The sequence below is a fragment of the Pseudoliparis swirei genome, chromosome 24, assembly GCF_029220125.1.
Source record: "Pseudoliparis swirei isolate HS2019 ecotype Mariana Trench chromosome 24, NWPU_hadal_v1, whole genome shotgun sequence".
NCBI lineage: Eukaryota > Metazoa > Chordata > Actinopteri > Perciformes > Liparidae > Pseudoliparis > Pseudoliparis swirei.
This window is the reverse complement of record NC_079411.1, coordinates 26,147,884-26,173,449: the sequence shown is the minus strand read 5'-3', so window position 1 is coordinate 26,173,449 and position 25,566 is coordinate 26,147,884. Positions and strand designations below refer to the sequence as shown.

At 39.8% G+C, this 25,566-nt stretch overlaps 2 protein-coding genes across 2 annotated transcripts; both read left to right on the top strand.

The window, feature by feature from the left end:
* Positions 1–2,501: 2,501 nt before the first annotated feature.
* Positions 2,502–5,131, top strand: zgc:195282 (uncharacterized protein LOC100192223 homolog). The gene is given in 5 exon segments (XM_056409602.1): positions 2,502–2,544; positions 4,615–4,660; positions 4,662–4,707; positions 4,826–4,880; positions 5,121–5,131. Coding segments are annotated over 5 exon segments (201 nt in total).
* Positions 5,132–8,461: 3,330 nt separating this feature from the next.
* pi4k2b (phosphatidylinositol 4-kinase type 2 beta) lies at positions 8,462–23,592 on the top strand. Its single transcript, XM_056409918.1, has 12 exons — positions 8,462–9,010; positions 15,108–15,256; positions 15,422–15,496; positions 16,085–16,165; positions 16,388–16,507; positions 17,320–17,451; positions 18,474–18,627; positions 18,833–18,897; positions 19,251–19,353; positions 20,712–20,845; positions 20,945–21,004; positions 22,384–23,592. Exons 1-12 carry the CDS (start codon positions 8,647–8,649, stop codon positions 22,555–22,557), a joined length of 1,611 nt encoding a protein of 536 aa, XP_056265893.1. The 5' UTR covers positions 8,462–8,646; the 3' UTR covers positions 22,558–23,592.
* Positions 23,593–25,566: the final 1,974 nt, after the last annotated feature.

Sequence of the window (25,566 nt, the reverse complement as noted above, 5' to 3'; positions counted from 1 at the left end):
CTTTTGCAAAGCATGACACACAGGAGAGGCATGCTGGCAAATATGCAAATGAAGAGATACTTCATATGGCCTTCTGTAGTTCATCTGGAACAGACGTGATAGACGTATCTTTTTTATGTGAGGGCTGTGAAAATGTACCTTAAAACAACCAATGTTGTCAATACATGTGTGCACATGCGTGTGTATATATATATATATATGTTTCTATATATATATGTATATATATAATGTATTTATATGTATATATATATGTATATGTGTATATATATATGTGTGTATATATATGTATATATATATATATTTATATATATATGTTTGTGTGGATATATATATTTATATATATATATATATATACACACACAGATTGTGAAGTAATTAAGTACATTTACTGTACTTAACTTTCATTATAGGCTACTTTACACTTCATTTCAGAGGGAAATAATCTACTGTTTTACTAAACTATATTTATCTGATTACTGTAGTTATGATTTGGATATATATATATATATACATAATCATATACATATATATATGATTATATATGATCAGTTTATACAATAAGAGGAAGCAATGTATGACATTGTGAGTGATGGAAATATATATATTTTAAAAATAATTCTGAATACTGCTGTCAAATCACAATGACCTTAATTCGGTTTAAATAACTTTTTGGATACTTTCAAGTAGTAATTCATTCTTTTCTGCCTTATTTGGGCGGCTTTACCTTTAAAACATGTTTCAACATATATTGGTTTCATCTGCTGCAAAATTGTACATCCTTAGCTCATGAGCAATAACACTTCCATCAAGTTTCATCAAAAATAAAACTAGTTATTTCATAGTCCTGCTGACAAACAGACAAACAACAAACCAACTGAAACATAACAACCTTGGCAAAGGTAATAATGTGTATAAATATACATTTACAAGAAGCTTAATTACATTTTAAACAATATGTAAAGTGTTCATCATCAGTTGTTGACTATATAACCACTTCACAACATTGTTTTAATCACTAAATTCAACATCACTTTTAAACTGCTTTGTTACTAGTGTAAGTGATTTATTGCCCCTCCCTATTTACAAGTTGATTCCTATTCTTATGATGTATAATAATGATATTATAATAATAACATTTAAAAAATGACTCCATCGATTTATCGTCTCAGTCCGATAACATTGGGAGTTTCACAATAGACAGATTTAGTTGAACAAAGTTCTTACACACAGATATATTTTTTTATTTTTTTTACTTCAAAATATGACCCAGCCGACAGAATCAAGTACCATAACTTAATTATAACATAATCTCATCAGACTTCAGCAGCTCTGGAGACCGCCTTCACATTTCAACTAACAGCGACGACATCAAATGCCGACAAAGGTCATTTTTCACAACTTTTTATACTCACTAACATCAGCTGCAGATGTTTAACGAAATATTGTGTGCCGGAGTCAGACTTGCAATGGAGAAATTTAACCTTGACGTTTACCGAAAGTTTTTTTTGCAGTCGTTTGTGTCTTTCGGTCATTCATAAGCAGGAAACCCGTCCTATTGGCGGCGATGGGGATGGAACCGCCCAGACCTCCAGCCCAGGGGCCTCGTTCAGCCCGGGGGCCTCGTTCTCTGCTCCGGGAAGTTCAACAGAGTTCATCTTCTTTGTCCCCGCTGAGCTGAGGCCGGAGACTGTCTCCATCCATGTCTCGCTCATCTCTCCTCGGGCCCCCCCTGTCCTTCCCCGGGCCTACTTCCACCTATCCCGAGGGAATAACACACACACACACACACACCTCCCCCTCTGTCTGTCCCTAAAACCAACCCGACCTCACCCTGCCTCTCCCTCTGCTCTTTGGCTGCAGCCTCTTTGTGTGATGTCATTGAGGAGAAGTGAAGCCTTTTGGTTCGTGTGTGTGTGGGAGTAGAAAGTTGTGTGTGTGTGTCTGTGTGAGTCAGCGAGCATGTGTGTGAGTATGTGACAGGAAAAGAGAGAGAAAGAAAGTGAGTCAGAGAGGATCGACAGAAAGAAGGAAAGAAAGGCACGAGTGTCAGGTTTCTCTTTTCAATTCGGAGGCTCGACTTCTTTTTTTTTAATCTAGAAAAGAGGGCGAGGAAAGGAGGAAAGGAGAGAAGATGGCTTGGAACTTGAGCTGCTGACAGCTGTTTTTATCCCTCCTCTCCTCCCCACCGCTCATTCTGCCCCTCTCTACAGTTTCAAAGCACTCGTATAAACACACATATATACAACTGCCCGTAAAGTGATGCCTATATATTCTATTGGCTTCATATATGTTGCCAAAAAGAGGAGACGGTGCGATTAGAGTCTTTTTCTTCTACTTTTCGAATCACATCTTTCTCTCTCTCTTCTCCCCGTGACGTTTCACTCGCCACATCCTCGTTTTGACTTCACAGGACGCCGACATCACCGCCGTTCAACGCCGGTCCCGTCCATTTTATACACTTATGCTCATGCAGTAGATGCTCTCAATAATTATACACCATCATGGTGGGCTACTGTCCAATATGTGGGAAGCCTGTCTACTTTGGTGAGTGTGACCCCCCTAAATCTTTACTCTATATACAGGACTGTCTCAGAAAATTAGAATATTGTGATAAAGTTCTTTATTTTCTGTAATGCAATTAAAAAAACAAAAATGTCATGCATTCTGGATTCATTACAAATCAACTGAAATATTGCAAGCCTTTTATTCTTTTAATATTGCTGATTATGGTTTACAGTTTAAGAAAACTCTAAAATCCTATCTCATAAAATTTTAATATTTCCTCAGACCAAGTAAAAAAAAGATTTATAACAGCTGAGTGTTTGTCAAGGCTCAGGAAACCCTTGCAGGTGTTTCGAGTTAATTAGACAATTCAAGTGATTTGTTTAATACCCTACTAGTATACTTTTTCATGATATTCTAATATTTAGAGATAGGATATTTGAGTTTTCTTAAGCTGTAAGCCATAATCAGCAATATTAAAAGAATAAAAGGCTTGCAATATTTCAGTTGATTTGTAATGAATCCAGAATGCATGACATTTTTGTTTATTTAATTGCATTACAGAAAATAAAGAACTTCATCACAATATTCTAATTTTCTGAGACAGTCCTGTATATTCCTTTATCTTTTTGATTGTTTAAATCTCTCTCTGTCTCTCTCTCACTCTCTCTCTCTCTGTATTTATCTCTCTCTCCCTTGATCTTTTCTTTTACTTCTTTCGCCTGTAAAGGAAAAAAGTATTAATGAGAAAATTCCAGTTGTATTTTTATTTTTTTAAAGTGTCATAAAAGTCACAAAACTGTAAAAAAAGTCTACTTGGTAAAAAAAAAAGTATAACGACCAGGTAAAAATGTATACTATTAATAATAAACCTTTCTTACAGAATACATTAGAACCTGCCAAGCACAGGTGCAAGAAACAATGTGAAAAATGGGCCGCATTCCATTTCGTTGTAACAGCACTAAGTGCATCCTGAGACATCGTTAGCATCATTCGTTACACCTGTGCTATTCCTTCTGAAGTTAATACATCTGCCTTAAAAAGTCACAAAACGGTCAAAAAGCAAATGTATACTATTAATAATAAACCTTTCTTACGGTATACATTACAACCTGCCAATAATTTGAAAAATGGGCTGAATTCCATTTAGTTGTAACAGCACTAAGTGTACACTGAGACATCGTTAGCATCATTCGTTACACCAGTGCTATACCTTCTGAGGCAAGTTAATGTATCTGCCTTGAAAAAAGAGGCTTTGATGTTAATTTTACGACAAGTCACAAAACGGTCAACAAGTAAATGTATACTATTAATCATAAACCTTTCTCACGGGACACATTAGAACCTGCCAAGCACAGAAATACATCATTTTCCATTTAGTTTTAACAGCACTAAGTGCATGCAACTGAGACATCGTTAGCATCATTTGTTACACCTGTGCTATTCCTTCTGAAGTTAATATATCTGCCTTCAGAAAAAGAGACTTTGATATTGTTTTTGACACGCGCTGCCATGTTTAGTTGATTTATCTGTCTCTGCTCTCTCGTTGGAGGACAACAAGAAGGCCTCCTCGTTGGCTTTCACCTCTTACAAGCGTGCACACACACACACACACACACACACACACACACGAAGCACGCACATGTTTCCATGAACAGGATGTGGGGCTATAGCCAAATGAGCACACACACACACACACACTGCGTTCTGGGTTTCTAGTCGAGTTTCTCCCACACTCAGATCTCTTAACTGTTAAATGCACAGCAGCACTTTACAGCAAGTGTTTTATTGTTTTTATTTTACAAGCTATTTTTTTTAACTTTTCCGACTGAAGTTATAAAACCCTCTGCTGTGTACTTAACTCCTCCGTCAACACACTTTCTGGTCAGTGTGTACTTATGAAAACCAGCAGCCCGTATTCAGAACCAGACATTTAAATATCACTGTTTTTTTGTAAATGACTGTAAATTTAAAAATATAGCTATTTTTTCCTGATTTCAAGTGATTGTCCCAAATGTCAGTGAGTGCAGAGGGATCGCATGCAAACGCTAAATTCTTCTTTCTTTTTCGTGAAATATCTATAAAAACATGAATCATTATGTTGTGGTGCAGGTGAGAAGAAGAGGTCCTTGGGGAGGGACTACCGCCCTCTTTGTCTCGTGTCAAAAGTGCAACAGACAGCTGACGCCTGGACAACATGCTGAGGTATGTGTGGACAATGAGTGTAAAAGTAAAATATGTAAACATGTAAAAGTTTGAAAAAAAGAAAAGAAAAGTGATATACATGAATGAGAAGGATGAGGCAGTGTATTTGTATTTTCAGTATGATGAAAAGCCGTATTGTTCCCACTGCTACCTGAAGATGTTTGGTCCGAAAGGTACTGGCTTCCCACACACACACACACACACACACACACACACACACACACACACACACACACACACACACTTTCAAGTCAAACATGATTGTGTCGTAAAAGATATAAAAACGAAGAAAAAAATATAGAAATAAAAATGATTGTAAATTAATGAATCAATTGGGAACGTGGGAAAATAATCGCAAATTAAACACATGCAGTTTCTGAATGTCTTTTCTCTGTGTGAATATTTCTCGACAGGTAACAGGTGACATGGCACCGTGCGGCTCCTTCATAGACACCGGGCGGACATGTCATGACACAATAAATAGATAAATATGAACGATAAACAGATATCTAACTGTACTTGTCTATCATTTACACATCCACAAACATGAAGTATTTATAAATGTGTGATGACCACTTGGTGCCACGTGTAAAGGTGATTATTCCCTTGTATAATGTCAATTAATTTAGATTATATATTGTAAGTTTGTATGAATAAATGTGTTTTTTAAACGTCAGAGTGTCTGAGTGTCTGTGGTGTGGTGGACTTTGTAATCAGGAACACGGGGTGGATGTATATGCTCCCAAACTAACAAATAATCGAATCCCAAGACAACACACGTGCACATACAAGATAAACAGAATGAGTTGAGCTATAGGGTTCCCCCTCTCTCCATCATCGAGCAACCGGGGGAAAGCAGAAGGAAAGGAAGGAGGGAAGGAGGGATGGATGAGGGTGCTTGCTCTTGGCAGGGTAAACCAGATCCTATGCCAGCAGAATCTGCTGGAGTGGGTGCTCCAGTGAGGCGAAGACAGATCTCACACACACACAGACACACAGACACACACACACACACACACACACACACACACACACACACACACACACACACACACACACACACACACACACACACACTCACATGCATTCATGCACACTGCTGCCCCTGAAGCAGTGTGTCTTGTGACTGCTGCAGGAGGCTTGTCACCCAGTGGTGGGTGAAGTACATTGACACAAACACACACACACACACACACACATGTCGAGGAAGAGGTGTGCTGACGTGCTTCCCTGTGTAAAGTGTCATGTGTCACACGAGTGACATTTCAGGTGTTTGTCTTTGTAGGATGGGATACAGAAGGAAAAGATATGAAGGATAAATGAGGAAGAGGTGGAAACAATATGAAAGCTGAGAGACAAAGGAAGAGAGAGGGATGATGGGATTATTTTAACGTCTGCAAAGAGTCTCTCCAGCATGTCTTTGAACCTGTCCGTCTCCCTCGCATCCCCCTAGAACCTCCTTTATCCTCCCTTTTCTTCAATCCATGCACTCCCAACCCCCTTGCTCCTTTCATATCTCCTTCACCCCCTAACCCCCTATACCTTGATAGATCACATGACTGCTGTGATACCAGCTGGCTGACTGCTCATTTGCATGTGCTTCAGCTACTTCTCTTATTAGGGAGAGGGGTGGTGGTGCCGAGATATAGGTTGAGAGAGGCTGAGAGGGTGAAGGGAGAGCGGGTTGCTGGGTGATGGAGGGGCACTGTGTGGGCTGACATAAATAGAGGGAGAGAGACCATGGAGTTATCTAGAAAAGAGGGAGAGATGGGGGAAAGTTAAATACCGGAAGTCTCTAAACAGGTGCAGAGTCTTCTTGAATATATATTAGGGCTGTCAGCGTTAACGCGTTAATCTATGCGATTAATTTGGCCGCGTTAACGCACAAAAATTTTTTTTTTAAAACCGCGGCAGTACGGTTTGATACTGTTTCCGTTTTTAAAACAATTATTTCTCCGCGAAAATAAGGAGCAGAAATCAGTTTAACTCGTGGATGAATCAGTCGGGTTTCCTCCTGCTCCTCCTTCCTCCCGTCTCCCCCTCTGATACACAGAGGAACGGAGGGGCGACGTGTCGGGTGACGCGGCGCGGAAAGAACTCGTCACACGAAACCTTCACCGTGATTGGTCAATCCGTTTGTCTGTCAACATTTCGGTAAAAAACAACAACCAATGAACACTCAGTAAATCACAAAGGACCTCCACCACACAGGTTAGCATGGACGGATTAAGAAACCACGGGCCCCTGGGCCTGGACGTGTCAAGGCCCCCCCCCCCCCACCCGCAAAAAAAAAAAAAAAAAAGAGGTATAAAATGCCCCCAGCCTCCAGAGGGTTAACGTGACATATTTGAATGTCAGTCAGTTATCAAGGCCACTGGTTCTGCTGTTCAGTGTTAAAGATGACAGGACCAATGGGGTCTCAATATATTTTTTTTTTTTACTAATCTGATGTTTCACTGAAGAAACAATTTATCATCCACGATATTAAATACCTCGCTGGCACTTTATAGGTAGGAGCCTCTTTGAAAACACAGCTCTGTGTGAAGTTTTGTCTTTAAAAAGAAGGAAAACACTTTTAAGCGCGATTAATTAATCGCAATTTCAAAATGTGCGATTAATTAGTTACTTTTTTTTAATCGATTGACAGCCCTAATATATATATATATATATATATATATATTGGATATATATATATATATATATATTGGATATTATTCCAACATGTCTCCATGCATATATATATTATAATAATAATAAATGATGTCAAAAGCAAAGGCTGATGGGATATTTACACTTTATTAATTGTTTTAGCATATATATATATATATATATATATATATATATATATATAAATGAAGACATATATATAATACTCTGCACCTCTTTGGAGACATATTGGATTAATATATATATATATATAGGATATTATTCCAACATGTCTCCATATATATACATAAATAATAATAATAATAATAATACATGTCAAAAGCAAAGACTGATATTTACACTTTATTAATGGTTTTAGCATATATATATATATATTAATAATAATAATATATATATATTAATATATATATATTAATAAGACTTCTTTGTATGTCCATGTGTGGTCCATCTTAAGTTCCAAGGTCATGATCCTATCCCTGACCAGACAATGTGGACACGTGGTGAGGTACAACAAATTTAATAGAAGCATTTTTACGTTCAAGAAAAAGAAAGAAAGAATGTTTCTCAGGAAAAAGTCACTTTGCATGGGACTCGACACTTTGCATTCGTCTTCATCTGTGTTTCACTGTCGACATCTAGCGGCCATAGAGGGTAGCACATTTAAAAAGAAGGCAACCGGTGACGTGACCGGCATCAGGATACTCATGTGTCAAGTGTCTTGAACATAAAGTACAACATAATAAAAATACAAGTTATGTTTGTGTAAAAGAGCGTCACTTAGCAACAAAGCTTTCGCCCGTTACTTAATTATAATTTTAATAAGCTAAGATTTAGGGAAATAAAACCTAAAATTGTTATAGATTGTAAAACATTTAGTTCACGGCCTGCATTAAATATTTTCTATGTGAAGTTGACATGTGTGATTTCCATAATACATTTGTTTTTGCTAACGTCAAGCGCAAAATCTGACCGAGAAATTGCTCTTATGTCATAACATGACGCGAGTTTTCGGATTTCACAAGGAGCACGTGATGGCAACGTTCTTTCCAGAGGTGTTCGTTGCGCGCATGCGCAGTGATCAACTAGGAAGCAGAGCAGAGCCGACTATCTTGACGGATTATGTGGACATATCGGTGAAAGCAAGCGGCTCCCGAGGACCAGACACTCGCGGACAATAAAGGGAGCCTCTTAAAAAAAATGGACGACTGACAGCTCGAGGCGAAGTTGGCGTAATTCAGTGAACATCGAATTGTATGTAAAAACTGAGCCACAATGATGTCAGAATGCGACCCGACGGAGGCGGAGAGCAGCGAGCCCGCGCCGGACACCGGAGCGTCGACGGCGGCGTCGCCAGCTCCGAAGGAGTGCGTCTTTCACCCCTCGGACCCTCCCACGGTGTTATTCGACCGGAACGGGATCGGTTTGGGACCCGTGACGAACCTCGGAGGTGCCGTTCGTATTTCGGACTCGTGCGAGAGCTTCCTGACCGAGCTGGAGACGGACGGCTCCGGCGAAGAGGCGCTGTTGTTACCGTGCTTGGCCGGAAGCGCGTCGTCTCCGCGGGGTGTGGGAGAGAAGCGGAGCAGGCGGAACAGACGCAGCTCGTCGTCGGATAAAGACAACCTGTCCTCCCCAGGTAATTGTTTTGTAATTGTTTTTTTGTGTGTGCATCAATTCCATCGAGATGTCACTAAAGTACACATCAAAGTTCGTCCTGCTCAATAGGAGGTGTTTTTGGGTAACAGGTGTTTTTGGGTCACATATGGTTCAGTGCAACATGACTGATTATTGCTAGGTTACTAGATACCAGTGAACGTAACGTGGGTGACACTGAGGAGTGTTTACCCTCCTGTTACCTTCACAAAACCTCCAGAAAATGATTAGAATTAATATTGTTTCCCAAGTTTAAGTGTCAGGTACTTTACGTTTGTTTGTTGACGACCTAAATAGCCCTTTAAATAAATAAAAAAGTTGATATTTACCTTCGCATTGAAAATGCGGAAGGTAATGGTTTGATCGCCGTGTATTTATTTATTTATTTATTTGTATACGTGTTACTTGCATAACTCAAAACGTATTAAACAGAATCGCATGACATTTGGTGGGATGATTGGTTACTATCCGGGGACCATTTGATTAGATTTTGGGATCAATCGGGTCAAAGGTCAAGGTCATGAAAAGGTCAACAATCTTCTTTTTACCACAGCACGGTCATTTTTTATCCAATTGGCATGCAACTAATGCCAAAATGTTCATAATTCAATGCCCAATCTTGTGATATGCGAAGGTATGCGCTCTACCGAGTGCCCGTTCTAGTTCTTATATGTTTTACACTGAGAAAAACAGCCTGGGGTCAAATTGACCCTGAAGAACACAGATGTTGTGTACAGGACATTTAAAACATATCATCATGTGCATTTTAGGTTTTCCCAGTTGTCCCCAATAAATTAGGAAAAGTCATGAAATATGAAGCAAAAAAATTTATGTCAATCATTTTTTTTATAGACGTTAAACATTGAATGGGGTCGAATTGACCCCAAAGGTAACAGGAGGGTTAACCAGTTTATTGTGGATCCCCAATATCTGATTAGGGGACTTAAAGCGTTGGATAACTTGTTGCTCTGCCCTAGGAAAGCACTTTGCAACACTATAAAAACTACACATGCACATTATATTTAAATGCATTAGTTTTGTGTGTGCATGTTCTTTAGATGATGCACCTCCAGCTGTAATAACACGTTATCTCCTGTGGATGATAAGAGCTGGGGACCTTTGACCTGGTGACCCCAAACACAACGTGGAGGTTCAGCCACGGGTACAGACAGTACAGGAATAGTTTAGTGTCCTCAATGTAAACATGATATAATCATCACACTCTCAGAAATCTAGATGTGTCGTTGTTATTGTGTTTTAAAATACTTGTTTCCGTGTTAATAGCAATCCGGATCAAGCTAGTTTTTGTTACGCAGATGTCTTCGTCAGGATATAGACTTTAAAAATTAATATATTTATTATTGCATATTTGAAAAAGTTAAATGTTGGTGGAAAAACAAAGAAAAGGGGATCTATTCAGTATTCACCATGGAAGCGGCATGTATTCTAAAAAACACTCATTTGGATTTAACACCACTCGCCCTCATACCACCCACCTTTTTTAGTGTTTCCTTTTATATTCACTCACAGTTCTCTCTCTCTCTCTCTCTCTCTATTGTGTGTTGTTCTCTAATGTTCTATCCAGGCCAGAATTCTATAGCAACAGGTAAAAAAGACGCACTGAGCCTTCCCATTTCTTCTAACCTTTACAGTGTTAATACAATATCTCTCGGGGACTATTCGTGACTCCGAATGTGTACAGAACAAAATATTGTAATTCCAGACCCGAACACGGACGCTTTGTCGTACATAAAAGGTCACGCCACGCTCCGATGCAAATTCTGTCGGTTAAAATTCTTCCATGGAACAATGGCGCTCGGGCATGTGACTCCTTCTGGCTAAAATGTATATTCATACAATCTGCCAAACTGCATTGTTTCTTCTGTCCATACATGGCTTCTTTTCATCAGAGTGATGACTTATTGCAATGTGCAGGGAGAAATATCACCGTTGTCTTATTTTAAATGACGCTAAATACATTTAATCTTGCTAGATTTGCATACATTGAATAACGTATTCAACGTGTAACGAGTAAAACACGAATGAACTAGAACGGGCACTGGGTAGAGCGCATACCTTCGCATATCACAAGATTGGGCATTGAATTATGAACATTTTGGCATTAGTTGCATGCCAATATGGTAAAAAGAAGATTTTGACATTTTCATGACCTTGACCGTGACCTTTGACCCGATCAATCCCAAAATCTAATCAAATGGTCCCCGGGTAATAACCAATCAGCCCACCAAATTTCATGCGATTCGGTTGAATACTTTTTGTGTTATGCGAGTAACACGCATATAAATAAATATATAAATACACGGCGATCAAAACATTACCTTCCGCATTTTCAATGCGAAGGTAATCAAGACTTTGAGCTCGCAAATGGCTTTTGTTTTCCAGTTTGTATCAGAGTTTCAACGTCCCACCCGCTGCCAGCCGGTCTCTAGAGAGTGAAGACGCTCTGTTAAAAGGACCGAGGTCACAGAGGTGGACATTAAATATACACGGGGCGTTTATACAAGCAGCTTGTAGGTCAGTACAGCGAGGATGACGACGATGATGAAGAAGAAATAGACGCGTGTGTTTACTTTCACGCCAGAGTGTCCTGCCTCCTGCGGTCAAACTGCACGATGATGTAATCACAGACTTTCATCAACGGTACACTCCACAGCAAGCACACAGCTGAATAAACACACTGAATCTATTGTTGTACATTAAATGATTAAGGTATTATAATGCATCCGCTGTGTTTTACATACAGAGACATTTGCGTTGTAAATATAGAGGAACTCTGCCGTACGTTATCAGGATCTCTTTACGGCTGTTTTAAATTACACATTATAATTATCTTTATGGAAAGACAGAGCGGTTTTTATTAATCAATCAAAAATATACCCACACTTCTTGTAGCAGGATGGCAGACTGTCGTCATTAGAACGTGTGAATACACCAATTACACCGGTTCAGCTTCAGGGAGGTTGCTGCATTAACTTGTTACACGGCTTTCTAATGTTAATCATTTCAGATGGTATCGTGCCTTTGTATGTTTCCTTTGTAATATTTCTTCACCACATATATTCCTCCCACCACATGTAAGCTGTGTTAGTCCGTTAATCGTTAGCTTTTTTATACTATATATATATATACACAGCTGCTTTTGATACGATTGACCATTCCATTCTTATCTCTCGCCTAGAGCACTGTGTGGGTATCAGGGGCACTGCCTTAGAGTGGTTCAGGTCCTACCTGTCCCAGCGATCTTTCTCTGTTAGGCTTGGTGACTTTGCATCGTCTTCTGCCCCCCTATCCTGTGGAGTTCCCCAAGGTTCCATTTTAGGGCCCATTTTATTTTCCATATACCTTCTCCCCCTTGGGCTCATTTTTAGAAAACATGGCGTCTCCTACCACCTTTATGCGGACGACTCCCAAATATACATACCCCTAAAGAAACGCATTTGCTCTCTGACGCCCCTGGTTGACTGTCTCAATGACATAAAGGCCTGGATGGCGCGAAACTTTTTAAACATAAATGAGAGTAAAACGGAGGTAATTGTGTTTGGACCAAATGGCGATGTCCCCTCCATTGACCTGGGTTCCCTGCAACAGTATGCAAAACCCATGGTCTCTAATCTGGGCGTTAAAATCGACAGTGCTTTTAAATTAGATAAACAGATAAACTCTGTGGTTAAGTCCAGTTTTTATCACCTGAGGCTGCTGTCCAAAATTAAACCGGTTTTATCCGCTTCTGATTTTGAGCGTGTAATTCATGCATTTGTTTCTACGCGTTTAGATTACTGTAATGCACTTTATGCCGGCTTAAACAAGACTTCGCTGGCCCGCCTGCAGCGTGTGCAAAACGCTGCGGCTCGGTTGCTTACAGGAACCCGCAAGTACGATCACATCACCCCAGTCCTGTCTTCCCTCCATTGGCTTCCTGTCCACTTTAGAGTTCATTTTAAGATTTTATTGTTTGTTTTTAAAGCGCTTAATGGGCTGGCCCGTCAGTACATCTCTGACCTCATACAGGTGTACACCCCCTCAAGGGGTCTGAGATCGGCTGACCAGCTCCTCCTAGTAGTCCCTAAAACTAAGAAAATTACCAGAGGAGACCGGGCCTTCTCAGCAGTAGCCCCCAGGCTCTGGAACGACCTGCCCCCCCAGGTCAAATTGTCGCCCACCCTCCAAACCTTTAAGTCCCGTCTGAAGACCCACCTCTTTTCCCTCGCTTTCGAGTCAGTTTGAGCTATGTTTTGTATTGATTTCTCTCTATTTTGTTTGTATGCCTTTTATCTACTACTGTAATATTATATTTTATTATTATGCTATGCTTACTGTGAAGCACTTCGTTAAACCCTCTGTTTTTAATATGTGCTATATAAATAAATTGGATTGGATTGGATATATATATATAATATCTCAGCCGTCTTGATCCACCCAATTTCCATTAAAGGAAATTATATATATTTGTTATATATTTATTTATTTATTTATATATATATTATACCTCAAGACTGTGTATATATATATATATATATATATTTATAAACAGTATATGTATGTGTATATATATGTGTGTATATATCTATATATATAAATAAATAACACATATAAATAATTTCCTTGAATGGAAATATATAATTATATATATATATGTGTGTATATATATTTAGACGTGGTCATAAAATCCTCTCTGGCTTTACTTTCATGATTTAAATAATGTTAAAGTACATACGAGGCTTACCGAGAGCCAACTGGAGCAGAAGACGAGAGCAGCGCCTCCTGATACATTATTCCGGTGGCTCTTTAGCACTACTCCTGCACCTCGGGATGCACAGACCTTCAAAACATAAAAGATGCATCAGAATGTGGCTTTGAGGAAGAACTCCAGTGAAGGTTCTGCGGCGGGTGGTTTTTAGGTGGAAGGCATACACACATCACCCATCATAGGAACAACATGAGCATGATGGGAGTCCTTTGACAGTTCCAATGGTCATTAAAAGACTATGATAGGAACATGCAATGTGCTGGTAGGTGGGCCGCTTCCATAACATCCTGACATGCATCGACTATTTAAATGATCCGAGTCCCCGGTGTCGTTCTTTGTTTATCTTCCTTCTATTCTCCCATTCCCTCCTTTTGTATGTTCTTCTCGCTCAGACCCCCTTCAAGTAAATTAGCTACAAAGCTATCGTTGAGTTTCTCCTCATCTCGCTGTGACAAAAAGGCAAATTGACTCTCCTCCTGTCCTTTTGTCCTCTCCTCCTGTGTCTGACCGCTCCATCCCACTAGTGTGACTTAAACTGAGCATATGGAGACTTTCTGTCAGCTGACCACTATGTAGAGAGGGGTAGAGAGGGGTAGAGGGGGTAGAGAGGGGTAGAGAGAGGTAGAGAGGGGTAGAGAGGGGTAGAGAGAGGTAGAGGGGTAGAGGGGTAGAGAGGTAGAGAGAGGTAGAGAGGTGTAGAAAGAGAGAGAGAGAGAGAGATATTAAATTGCCCATGTATGTGAGAGACTAGCCACCTGTCCAGGTTGTAGCCCTCCTCTTTTTTTTTACAAACTATGTTCACTTAACAAAACTAATGATCTGATTTTTACTTGTAAAATGCAAAAAGGTAGTATAAATGTTTTTTTAAAATATTCACGCGCAGGTCATAACATGTTTTATATATATATTTGGTGTCCTCTGACCCGATGGTGCTTCAAGGTTTCCCACAACACATGAATATTGTTTTTAACTGCATGGCATAAATGTAACACCATATTTTAGAAGTGGTGAGATGACGCAGTGGAACTGTGCCTTTAAAAAAAAAAAAAAAAAACCCTAACCCTTTTTTAAAAACATCTGATTTCCCACAATATAATAATAAAACAAATTGTTTTTTAAGGTATTTAAAGACACTTTACATGTTACATTCATCCACCGTAGACACGGCTTCGGGGAGATACCAGGGTTAAGCGTCTTGCTCAAGGACACATGGACTCTGGCGGGGATTGAACCCCTGATTGAAAGACGTACCGGACCCACAGTCAGCCACACGTGAATATCGATCTGCATCATTCCGGTTTTCCCGCTCCAGGTGGCAGCGGAGACTTCAACCATTTCCCCGACGACCCCGAGTTTGCGGACATCGTCCAGAGGGCGGAGCAAGCCATCGAGAACGGCGTCTTCCCGGAGCGGATCTCCCAGGGTTCAAGTGGGAGCTACTTTGTCAAGGACCCAAAAGGGGTAAGGAGGGAATAGAGGAATCGAATCGCACCTGTACGGCATTATACACACACACACACACACACACACACACACACACACACACACACACATATTATCTCCCCCCATCCAGATGTGTCCAGCTGTGCATTCCAGCTGGTGATGAAATGTACTCTTGACTTTTAGCTGACTGTAAGCGGCCTCCAAGGCGGCTCCGCTCTGCTCTCTGCCAGTCGAGCTGCTCAGAAGAGTGCAGAGAAGGTGAGTTGGAAGGCTAACGGGAGGAAGCCGGAGCGGAGAGGCTCGGTAATGTTTTGACGTACACCGCCGCCGGGAAATATCGATTATTCACTCGTGAGCAGCGTCTCTGTCGCTTTACAGTCGTTGCAGTAACTTTGAATGCCTGCTTGTTCTTTAATCGTGTTCTTATTCAAATGAACGATGTCGCGGCTATCGGGGTTCGTACGGTCGTGGAAAACCTGGAAAAGTCCTGGAGTTTTAAAATGGTCATTTCCAGGCCTGGAAAAGTCCTGGAAAAAACTTAAATCATAAAAGTTTTAGAAAAGTCACGGAAATGTGTTATAATCACATCATTTACGCCGAGTTTGAAATAATTAATATGTTTGTTTTTTTAAGAAAGACGCTCAAAATATAAGCCGGCCTACGCTCTCAATACGCAACATTTTCGAAAATGTTCATGTTTATACCGAGATTTCAGTTTGGTCATGGAAATTTGGTTTAAAGTCCTGGAAATCCATCGGTCAACATGTGAAAGAGCCCTGGGTCATGTCCCTCTGTCAAATATGTCAAGAAAAGGAATAACCGTCCTCATCGTTCTCTTTTCAACAGAAAGTCGTCGGCGTCTTCAAACCAAAGTCAGAGGAACCGTACGGTCACCTGAACCCCAAATGGACCAAATATTTCCACAAGGTGCTCGCCGCGTGCCGTCTGTGTTTAAACCATCTGGACTAGCGTGTTGTCCTCTTTCTAAAAAGTGTCTCTCGCTCTCTCTCTGTCTCTCTGTCTCTTTCTCTCTCTCTCTCTCTCTCTCTCTCTCTCTCTCTGTCTCTGTCTTTCTCTCTCTCTCTCTCTCTCTCTCTCTCTCTCTCTCTCTCTCTCTCTCTCTCTCTCTCTCTCCCTCTCCCCAACCAGCTGTGCTGTCCGTGTTGTTTCGGCCGAGGCTGCTTGGTGCCTAACCAGGGTTACCTCTCGGAGGCCGCCGCCTCGCTGGTGGATACCAAACTCGGCCTGGGAGTGGTGCCGAAAACCAAGGTGGGAGCGCTGACTGCACGGCCTTATTATATATTTCTTTATATAATATAAAGAAATATATAATAATCCAGGTCAAGATTCTCCTCATACATACAAAGCCCTTCAGAACTTTCCCACCCTCAACCTCACATCTGCCAATGCCAACCTATTGCCCCCCCCCCCCTCTCTCTCTCTCTCTCTGAAACTCTCTCCTGGATCCTCAGACATACTCCTTCACTCGCAACTTTAAAACTGCACTTTATACTTGTGCATTTTACTTTAAAACTGCACTTAAAACTCTTGCATTTCACTTTAAAACTACACTTAAAACTTGTGCCTTTTTCCTTTTAAAACTACACTTAAAACTTGTGCCTTTTACTTTAAAACTGCACTTAAAACTCGTGCATTTTACTTTAAAACTACACTTAAAACTTGTGCATTTTACTTTAAAACTACACTTAAAACTTGTACATTTTACTTTAAATCTACACTTAAAACTTGTACATTTTACTTTAAAATTACACTTAAAATTTGTACATTTTACTTTAAAACTACACTTAAAACTTGTACATTTTACTTTAAAACTACACTTAAAACTTGTGCCTTTTTCCTTTTAAAACTACACTTAAAACTCGTGCATTTTACTCTAAAACTGCACTTAAAACTTAAAACTTGCTTATATTGTTTAAATCGCTATACAAATAAAATATAATACTCCAATCAGGCTAAATTCTGAACTCCTGTCAATGTATAGAAACCGAATATTGAGTGAACATCTGAATGCACCTGGGTGTAGACGTGCGGTCTCTAACGGTGGTAATCTGTTCTTCCAGGTGGTGTACCTGGCCAGCGACACGTTCCACTACAGCGCCATCGACAGAGCCAAATCCAAGGGGAAGAAGTACGCCTTGGAGAAGGTTCCCAAGGTGGGACGACACTTCCACCGAGTGGGCCTCCCACCCAAGGTAATTCAGTCGGATGACGCAACACTCGAGAAAGCACTGAGAAACGTCGGCTGGGAACTCTTCTCGTGTCGGGGCTCGTTCGGTCATGGAGAACCTGGAAAAGTCCTGGAATTTTAAAACTGTTATTTTCAGGCCTGGAAAAAGTCCTGAAAAAAATTAATCCCAAAAGTTTTGGAAAATTCCTGGAAATGTGTTCAATTCACATGTTAATCTACGCTGAGTTTTAAATATTTAACATGCCTTTAAAAGAATGGCGCCCATAATATAAACCGGCATTCGCTCTTTTATAGTCGCACATTTTCCGCGCTGCAAGTGAACGCACCGTAACTGAAAAGACAGATTTTTTTAACTTTTAATCAAACTTTTGTCTTTCATTCATTTGTGTCATTTAAGTTTATGATGTATGCTTTGGATTTATCATTGTTGGTTTAAATACGGCATTTTCTCACTTTTTAATGTTTAAACCGAGATTAAAAAATGTTTTTGGTCATGGAAATTTGGTTTAAAGTCCTTGACACCCATTGGTCAACATGCGTTTACTCCCGTGTGTTGCACCCCTTCGGATTTACGATTCATTCTTTATGTTATATTCTAAGGCTTTTTTAGGGGGATTAATTGGAAAAAATACTAAGACGACGTACTAATAATAATTACAGTACTGGCATACTTTTGTTTCATTCATAATTTCTTTAAATGTCCTACGTTTTGCTGTTGGTTGAGGGCTCAGGAAAGGGCAGTAAAAGGAATCTGTCACACTCTGTTCCCTGAAAAGGTTTATTCAAAATAAATGTTCTAGAGGAAGCGTGCATGTCATCTCTCTGTGATTGTGATTGTGTATTCTTCGCATTCAGCACACAAATTTCCTTAAAAACTTGTGTGCAGCTTCCTGTTGCGTCACCTGAGAGCCTTGTGTTGATCTAGAGCTTTGAGGAAAGGTATTCAGGGAATAAAACCTGTACTGCTGTCACAGTGACATGCTACATGTGACATGTGACATGTGTCGCGTGTGCTCTGGCCTCCAGGTGGGCTCGTTCCAGCTGTTTGTGGAGGGCTACCGCGAGGCCGACTTCTGGCTGCGGCGCTTTGAGGCGGAGCCTCTGGCGGAGAACATCCGGAAGCAGCTGCAGTCCCAGTTTGAGCGTCTGGTGGTGCTGGACTACGTCATCAGGAACACGGGTGAGGGTGCGGTCCGCGTCCGTTTACCAAACCCAGCCGTCACGCGACTGTGTCATCTTGCCCGTATTGACCGACGGATTTCGGACGACATCGTTAGCATCGTTAGGCCTTCTGTCGGTGTGTTGCACCGAGTTTATATGAACAGCTGCCCGATTCCGGTCTTCCCCCCACCTACACATCTTCCTCTCTTCGTCTTCCTCCTCAGATCGAGGGAACGACAACTGGTTGATCAAGTATGAGAAGCCAGGAGGAGACGCAGACCGACACAAGGTGAAGTTAAATCAATAATTACCGAGGGAGTGTTTTATGGAGACGATCGCGATGCATTAAACTGCTGGAGTGATTCATTTTCTTCATGGAACAACGATAATGCTGAACACACACACACACACACACAAAGCTTAAATGCACAACACGCTGCCACTCATTCACACACAGGGGCCCACATAGGCGGATAATAAATGGATATTGTCTGACTCCCCATCATAAATCATTATGTGCCATTTCCTGATAAATGATCTCACGGTTGTTCACCCATCTTAACGTTGTTCAGGTTTTCTGGGGGCGGTGTTTGAAGATCTGTCCGTTACGACTATAATCTGATCCTCTGTCCCTCGCTGCAGGATGCGGAGTGGACGGAGAAGAGCTCCGCCTCCTGCGTCAAGATCGCGGCGATCGACAACGGCCTGGCCTTCCCCTTCAAGCACCCGGACGAATGGAGAGCCTGTACGTCTCGTTCCTCCCTCGCCGCTCGGCATCCACGTCTTTTTTCTACTTTTTGTTTGCGCCTCGTCTCGACTGATAATCGGGGAAACGGCGGTTGTTGATTTGTTTGTCGTTCAGGCTTTAAAATGACATAACAAGACGAATCCATCACACGCTACCGGAGCGTAGAGGGAACACAATGATTTATTTAAATCACATTGTCGACAATGTCGTTAATAGAAATGGAGTCAATATTAATATAATTTTTTTTCATGAAACTTTGTGTTTTTCATATTTTTAGCTGTTCTCAATCGGACGGTTATTATCAGTTAAAGGAATATATTGAATATATCTTTTTTTTATTGCGCTTTCTTGTTGACGCTTCGATGGTTAGCTTAGCATTATGACGGGGAGCCTCCGGCCCGGGCTTTTTCCAAAGGTAGAAAAGGGAAATGAATGTGTAGCTTCTGTTATACAGATTGAACAAACAAGATATGACGTATTAATTAGTGAGATTTATATACTTATATGGATTTACTTTGTCAACATTGGACGGAGCCGTCTCAACGGGTTCCTGTTGCCAGTATGTTTTGCTTAGATAACCAGCTGCTGGATGTCGCTCCACCTTACCGACATGAGAGCGGTGTCAACCTTTCCATCTGAGCTCTCGATAAAGAAAGTCATTCATTAAAAACAAAATGTATATTCATATTTTATATTAATATCCATTTTTTAACTTATTATATTTTAATAATTATTTTAATAATTAACTTATTACATTTTTATTTATTTATTACTTTTATTTTGCATTTTCAACAAAACAGAGCAATGCTTGACATATAAATAAAAAAATATTTAAAAAAAGAACGGCATACAATTTATATTTATATTTTCATAATTATTTTATTAATTAACTTATTACATTATTTTTTATTTTTTATTTTCAACCAAAAAGAGCAATCCTTGACATTTAAATACAATTTAAAAATGTTAAAAACCAGCATACTATTTATATTTTTTGAATTATTTTAATAATTAACTTATTACATTTTACATTTTTTTAAATTGTGCATTTCTAACAAAACAGAGCAATACTTGACATTTAAATAAATAAACACAACAAAACAAACGGCATACTATAATTTTATATTTATATTTTTAGAATTATTTTGTAATTAACTTTTTCTGTTCAGCAGTCTCTCTTGGATTGTTTTTTGAGGGTGTTCTGGCAAAAAAAAGGGAAAAAAGACAGTTTACAATGAATAAAAAAAGCCCAATAGAAACCCAACTTCATATAACAAGTGTGGACAGACGTGAAAAGGGGAGGAGCTAAGAGGAGCTTTGTGGGAGGAGCTTTGACTGTTGCCTCTTTCCCTCAGACCCGTTCCACTGGGCGTGGCTCCCTCAGGCCAAGGTGGCCTTCTCCCAGGAGACCAGAGACCTGGTGCTGTCCCGCCTATCCGACATGAACTTTGTCCAGGACCTCTGTGAGGACCTCTATGAGATGTTCAAGGTGCCCCCCCCCCACCCCTTATATAACCTTCACTTTGAGATTATTTAATTGTTCTGCATCAGGACACCCGCTAACAAGAGTTATTGCTTCTCTCTTCAGACGGATAAAGGCTTCGATAAAACCATGTTTGAGAGACAGATGTCTGTAATGAGAGGACAGGTGAGTTTACCTTCTGCTGCTATTGTTGCTCTTTTAAAGGAGATTTTCAATCTCAATGAGGCTTTTCCTGGTAAAATAAATTTAAATAAAGGGACACAGACGGCAGACAGTTTTCACTCCCTCCAAACTTATTTTAACTTAAATCTTTTATCTTTTATATATATATATAATATATTTCTTGAAAGTTATACTGCCGTGCAATTGTTTTAAAGTGCGTTAAAAGTTGAATTTTTTTAATAGGTGAAAGCGTGACTTTAGTATACTTTCTATATCTTTACATAAAGTACATTTCTTTGATAGTATACTTGAAATGCCATTTTAAATATATTAAACTATATTTGTCTTATAATATATTTCTTGAAAGTTATATTACAGTACAATTATTTTAAAGTGTTAAAAGTTGATTTTTTAAAATAGGTGAAAGTGTGACTTTAGTACACTTTCTATATATTTGCATAAAGTAAATTTCTTTGATAGCACATTTGAAATCACATTTTAAAGTATATTTTTCTTATGATATATTTCTTGAAAGTTATACTCCAGTACAATTATTTTAAAGTGCGTTCAAAGTAGAATTTTTTTTTTATATAGGTGAAAGTGTGACTTTAGTATACTTTCTATATATTTGCATAAAGTACATTTCTTTTATTGTATATTAGGAATTACATTTTAAATATATTTAAGTATATTTTTCTTATGATATATTTCTTGAAAGTTATACTCCAGTAGAATTATTTTAAAGTGTGTTAAAAGTAGAATTTTTTAAATAAGTGAAAGTGTGACTTTAGTATACTTTCTATATATTTACATAAAGTACATTTCTTTGATAGTTTATTTAAAATTACATTTTAAAGTATATTTTTCTTAGAATATATTTCTTGAAAGTTATACTACAGCAAAATAATTTTTAAGTGTATTCAAAGTTGATTTATTTGAAATAGGTGAAAGCGTGACTTTGGTATACTTTCTATATATTTACATAAAGTACATTTCTTTGATAGTATATTCGAAATAATTTAAATATATTAAAGTATATATTTTTTACGCCTGGGCACCTATACAGGAAATATAAAGTTGCCTCATTAACCTAACCCGCATTACTGTAAATATTTTTATAACACATATATTTGTATATCCAGTGATCATATGTGTCTTTATGGTTTAAGACTGTACAGAAGCAATTAAGAAGTGTTATTAGCAACACCTGTGCAGACACACAGTCATGAAGGGCGTCACTAATTAGGTCACATAAGTGGAAACACCTGTGTCAGGCCCTGCAAGTTCATATCAAATCCACTACAGCTTTACAACAGAGATGGATCCTCTGAATGAAAATACCTGCATGCGTCGTGACCCCCGTTTCTTTTTCCCGCCCCCAGGTGTTGAATCTGACCCAGGCGCTGAAGGACGGGAAGAGCCCCATCCAGCTGGTGCAGATGCCCCGGGTGGTGGTGGAGCGCAGCCGCTCGGGGGGCCACGGCCACGTGGTCACGCTGGGCAACGCCTTCACGCAGACCTTCCACTGCAAGCGCCCCTTTTTTACCTCTTGGTAGTCGGAGAGGAGGAAGAGGAGGGGGGGAAGAAGATGTAGGAGACTGCGCACGTCTCTTTGCCTGGAGAAGAAAAATTAGGACACGGAGGAAGCGAGAAGGGAAGTGCGACGAGGAAGCCGCTCCACACGTCGCGAAGGGAGCGTGGGCCCGGCGTCTGTTTGGTTTCCATGGTGATCTGCTTTTCCACACAGGTGGGCGTTAGCTTATTGTTAGAAGGCCAAAATGATGATATTTGTACACACCCCAGAGTACCTACTGAAAGTACCTCGCAGAGGTCTCCTAGCGGTGCTACCGGCCAAAGAAATACTTAAACATCTGTAGTCCAGGAGGTTTTTTTGCGGGAATCTAAAGGCCTGGTTTCACAGATCTCTCTCCCTCTCTCTCTCTCTCTCTCTCTCTCTCTCCAGAAAGTGATTTATTTATTTATTTTTAAATGGGGACAGTGTTGTTCCTCCTGCCTGGGGGATTAAGTCTCAACATTTGTTTTTGCCTTGTAGGAATACTTACTCACATATTTCGACGAAGTGTTTTGACGAGTTCCTCCAGAGCCGCAGGTCAAAAGCCCCAAAAGTCTTCAGCCCTCACTATACTGCCAAAATCTGTGTGTGGAAAAGGAGGATCGAACCGCCTGAAGAAAACCAATATTGAAACTTGAATACGACAATTGTGGGGGAAGGAGGACCAGTGATGAAGATATTGTTTGAATGTAATCTGTTTACAGTCTTCTCGACAGATTGCTGCTCCGAACACATTTCAAAATGCGTGAATGCTGTAACGATGAATGTATCGGTTTGTTTGGCGTGTATTTAATTCATTCTCTTGAACCTCGTGGCACACGGGGAGGGGGTCAGCGCCTCACCGGGCCCCCTTTGTTATTCACGCAAAGAGAAACACTGCGATGTTTCACACGTGCTCGATGCGCCCTGTTGTTTTTTTCTTATGTATGCGTCTTGCAAATTTCTATTCCAACTCGATGATTGTATGAGATGAAAGAAGTTGTATATTTAACATGACAAATAAAATTTGGGAAATTTGCATCTGGTTTTGTGGTCTTCATACAATGCGGACGTGTTTGTCAGTGATACGGGAACCGTGAATGACTTCCTGTAATTTACTTATTACGCTCATATCTTCAGGGTCCGTACGGTCATGGAAAACCTGGAAAAGTTCGGGAAATTTAAAATGGTTATTTTCAGGCTGGGAAAAGTCTTTGAAAAGTAAAATTCATGGAAATGTCTTATTTATATGTTAATTTACGTGGTGTATATATATACTGAATGCTTTGACATTCTCATTGTTAGTTCAAATATGACGTGTTCTCACTTTTCCATGTATACACCTGAGATCTCACAACATTTTTGGTCCTGGAAATCTATTTGGTCAACGTGTGTGTGAACTCTGTTTTCCAAGTTGAGTCCAAGTTGACGATTTGCTTTACAAACAACTCATTACCTTCGCATTGAAAATGCGGAAGGTTATGTTTTGATAGCCGTGTATTTATTTATTTGTGTGCGTGTTATTCGCATAACTCAAAAAGTATTAAACCGAATCGCATGAAATTTGGTGGGATGATTGGTTATTATCCGGGGACCATTTGTTTAGATTTTGGGATCGATAGGGTCAAAGGTCAAGGTTATGAAAAGGTCAAATTCTTCTTTTTATCATAGCACGGTCAATTTCTATCCAATTGGCATGCAACTAATGCCAATGTTCCTAACTCAATGCCCAATCTTGTGATATGCGAAGGTATGCGCTCTACCGAGTGCCCGTTCTAGTTTAATAATTGTGTAGCTGTTTTCAGCATATTCTATCACTGGTTATGAAAACACCGTGGGAGTCGATGACCTTGCGGTGACCCTGAAACCTTGAACAGACGACTTCACAACATCGTTGTGTCTCATGCAACAAACATGGAGGCTTTGATTTGACGTGTTATCTCACGTGCGCCACAAACATGTGCAAAATGTAAACTGCCCTGATTAAAACATCATGAAAACTAGAATGGGCACTCGGTAGAGCGCATACCTTCGCATATCACAAGATTGGGCATTTAATTATGAACATTTTGGCATTAGTTGCATGCCAATTGGATAGAAATTGTCCGTGCTATGGTAAAAATAAGATTTTGACCTTTCCATGACCTTGACCTTTGACCCGATTGATCACAAAATCTAATCAAATGGTTCCCGGATAATAACCAATCATCCCACCAAATTTCATGCGATTCAAGAAGATTTTGACCTTTTCATGACCTTGACCTTTGACCCGATCGATCCCAAAATCTAATCAAATAATAAACAATCAACCCACCAAATTTCATGCGATTCGGTTTAAAACTTGTTTTGTTATGCGAGGAACACGCATACAAATAAATAAATAAATACACAGCGATCAAAACATAACCTTCCGCATTTTCAATGTGAAGGTAAAACAACACACACACACACACACACACCATGCTGCCCCTCGTAACATGACACCGGTGGAAGCTCATCCATCTGGACAGATGGAGAAGAAATACAACATGATTAGCACCTGTATCAGCAAGTGTGGTGTGTGTGTGTGTGTGTGTGTGTGTCTGTGTCTGTGTGTGTGTGTGGGGGGGGGGGGGGGGGGGCTTAACACTGCCACCTTGTGGGAAACATTCATTTAGCTGAATGTGCAGTAAAGGCACGTCTCTCAATTTTACTGACAGGTCTTCTAAAACAATGATTAATATTTATTTCATCAACGCCATATTTACATCAGTCATCTTTTGAGTAAAGCTAGTCGACAACTTTTTAAATATGAGTGCAGTATTCGAGGCTGTTGCTTTACGACACAATACACCTTTTGTCACAGCACACAACAGGTGGTAATAAATAAATAAAACTATTCCAGTGTCCCAGCTTGCACAGCACTTATTAGTTTTATCACTCATTAGGATTCAGCCCTCATTAGTTGTGCTATTAACACGGTGTGCTTTACCTGTTGCTTGATACTGTAACACACACACACACACACACACAC

Excerpts from the sequence above, each read along its gene's own strand:
- pi4k2b (XM_056409918.1), top strand. The coding sequence starts at position 8,647 with ATGATGTCAGAATGCGACCCGACGGAGGCGGAGAGCAGCGAGCCCGCG. Across the intron at positions 15,497-16,084 it reads CTCAGAAGAGTGCAGAGAAG|AAAGTCGTCGGCGTCTTCAA; the intron begins GTGAGTTGGAAG and ends TCTTTTCAACAG. Across the intron at positions 20,846-20,944 it reads ACCTCTATGAGATGTTCAAG|ACGGATAAAGGCTTCGATAA; the intron begins GTGCCCCCCCCC and ends TTCTCTCTTCAG.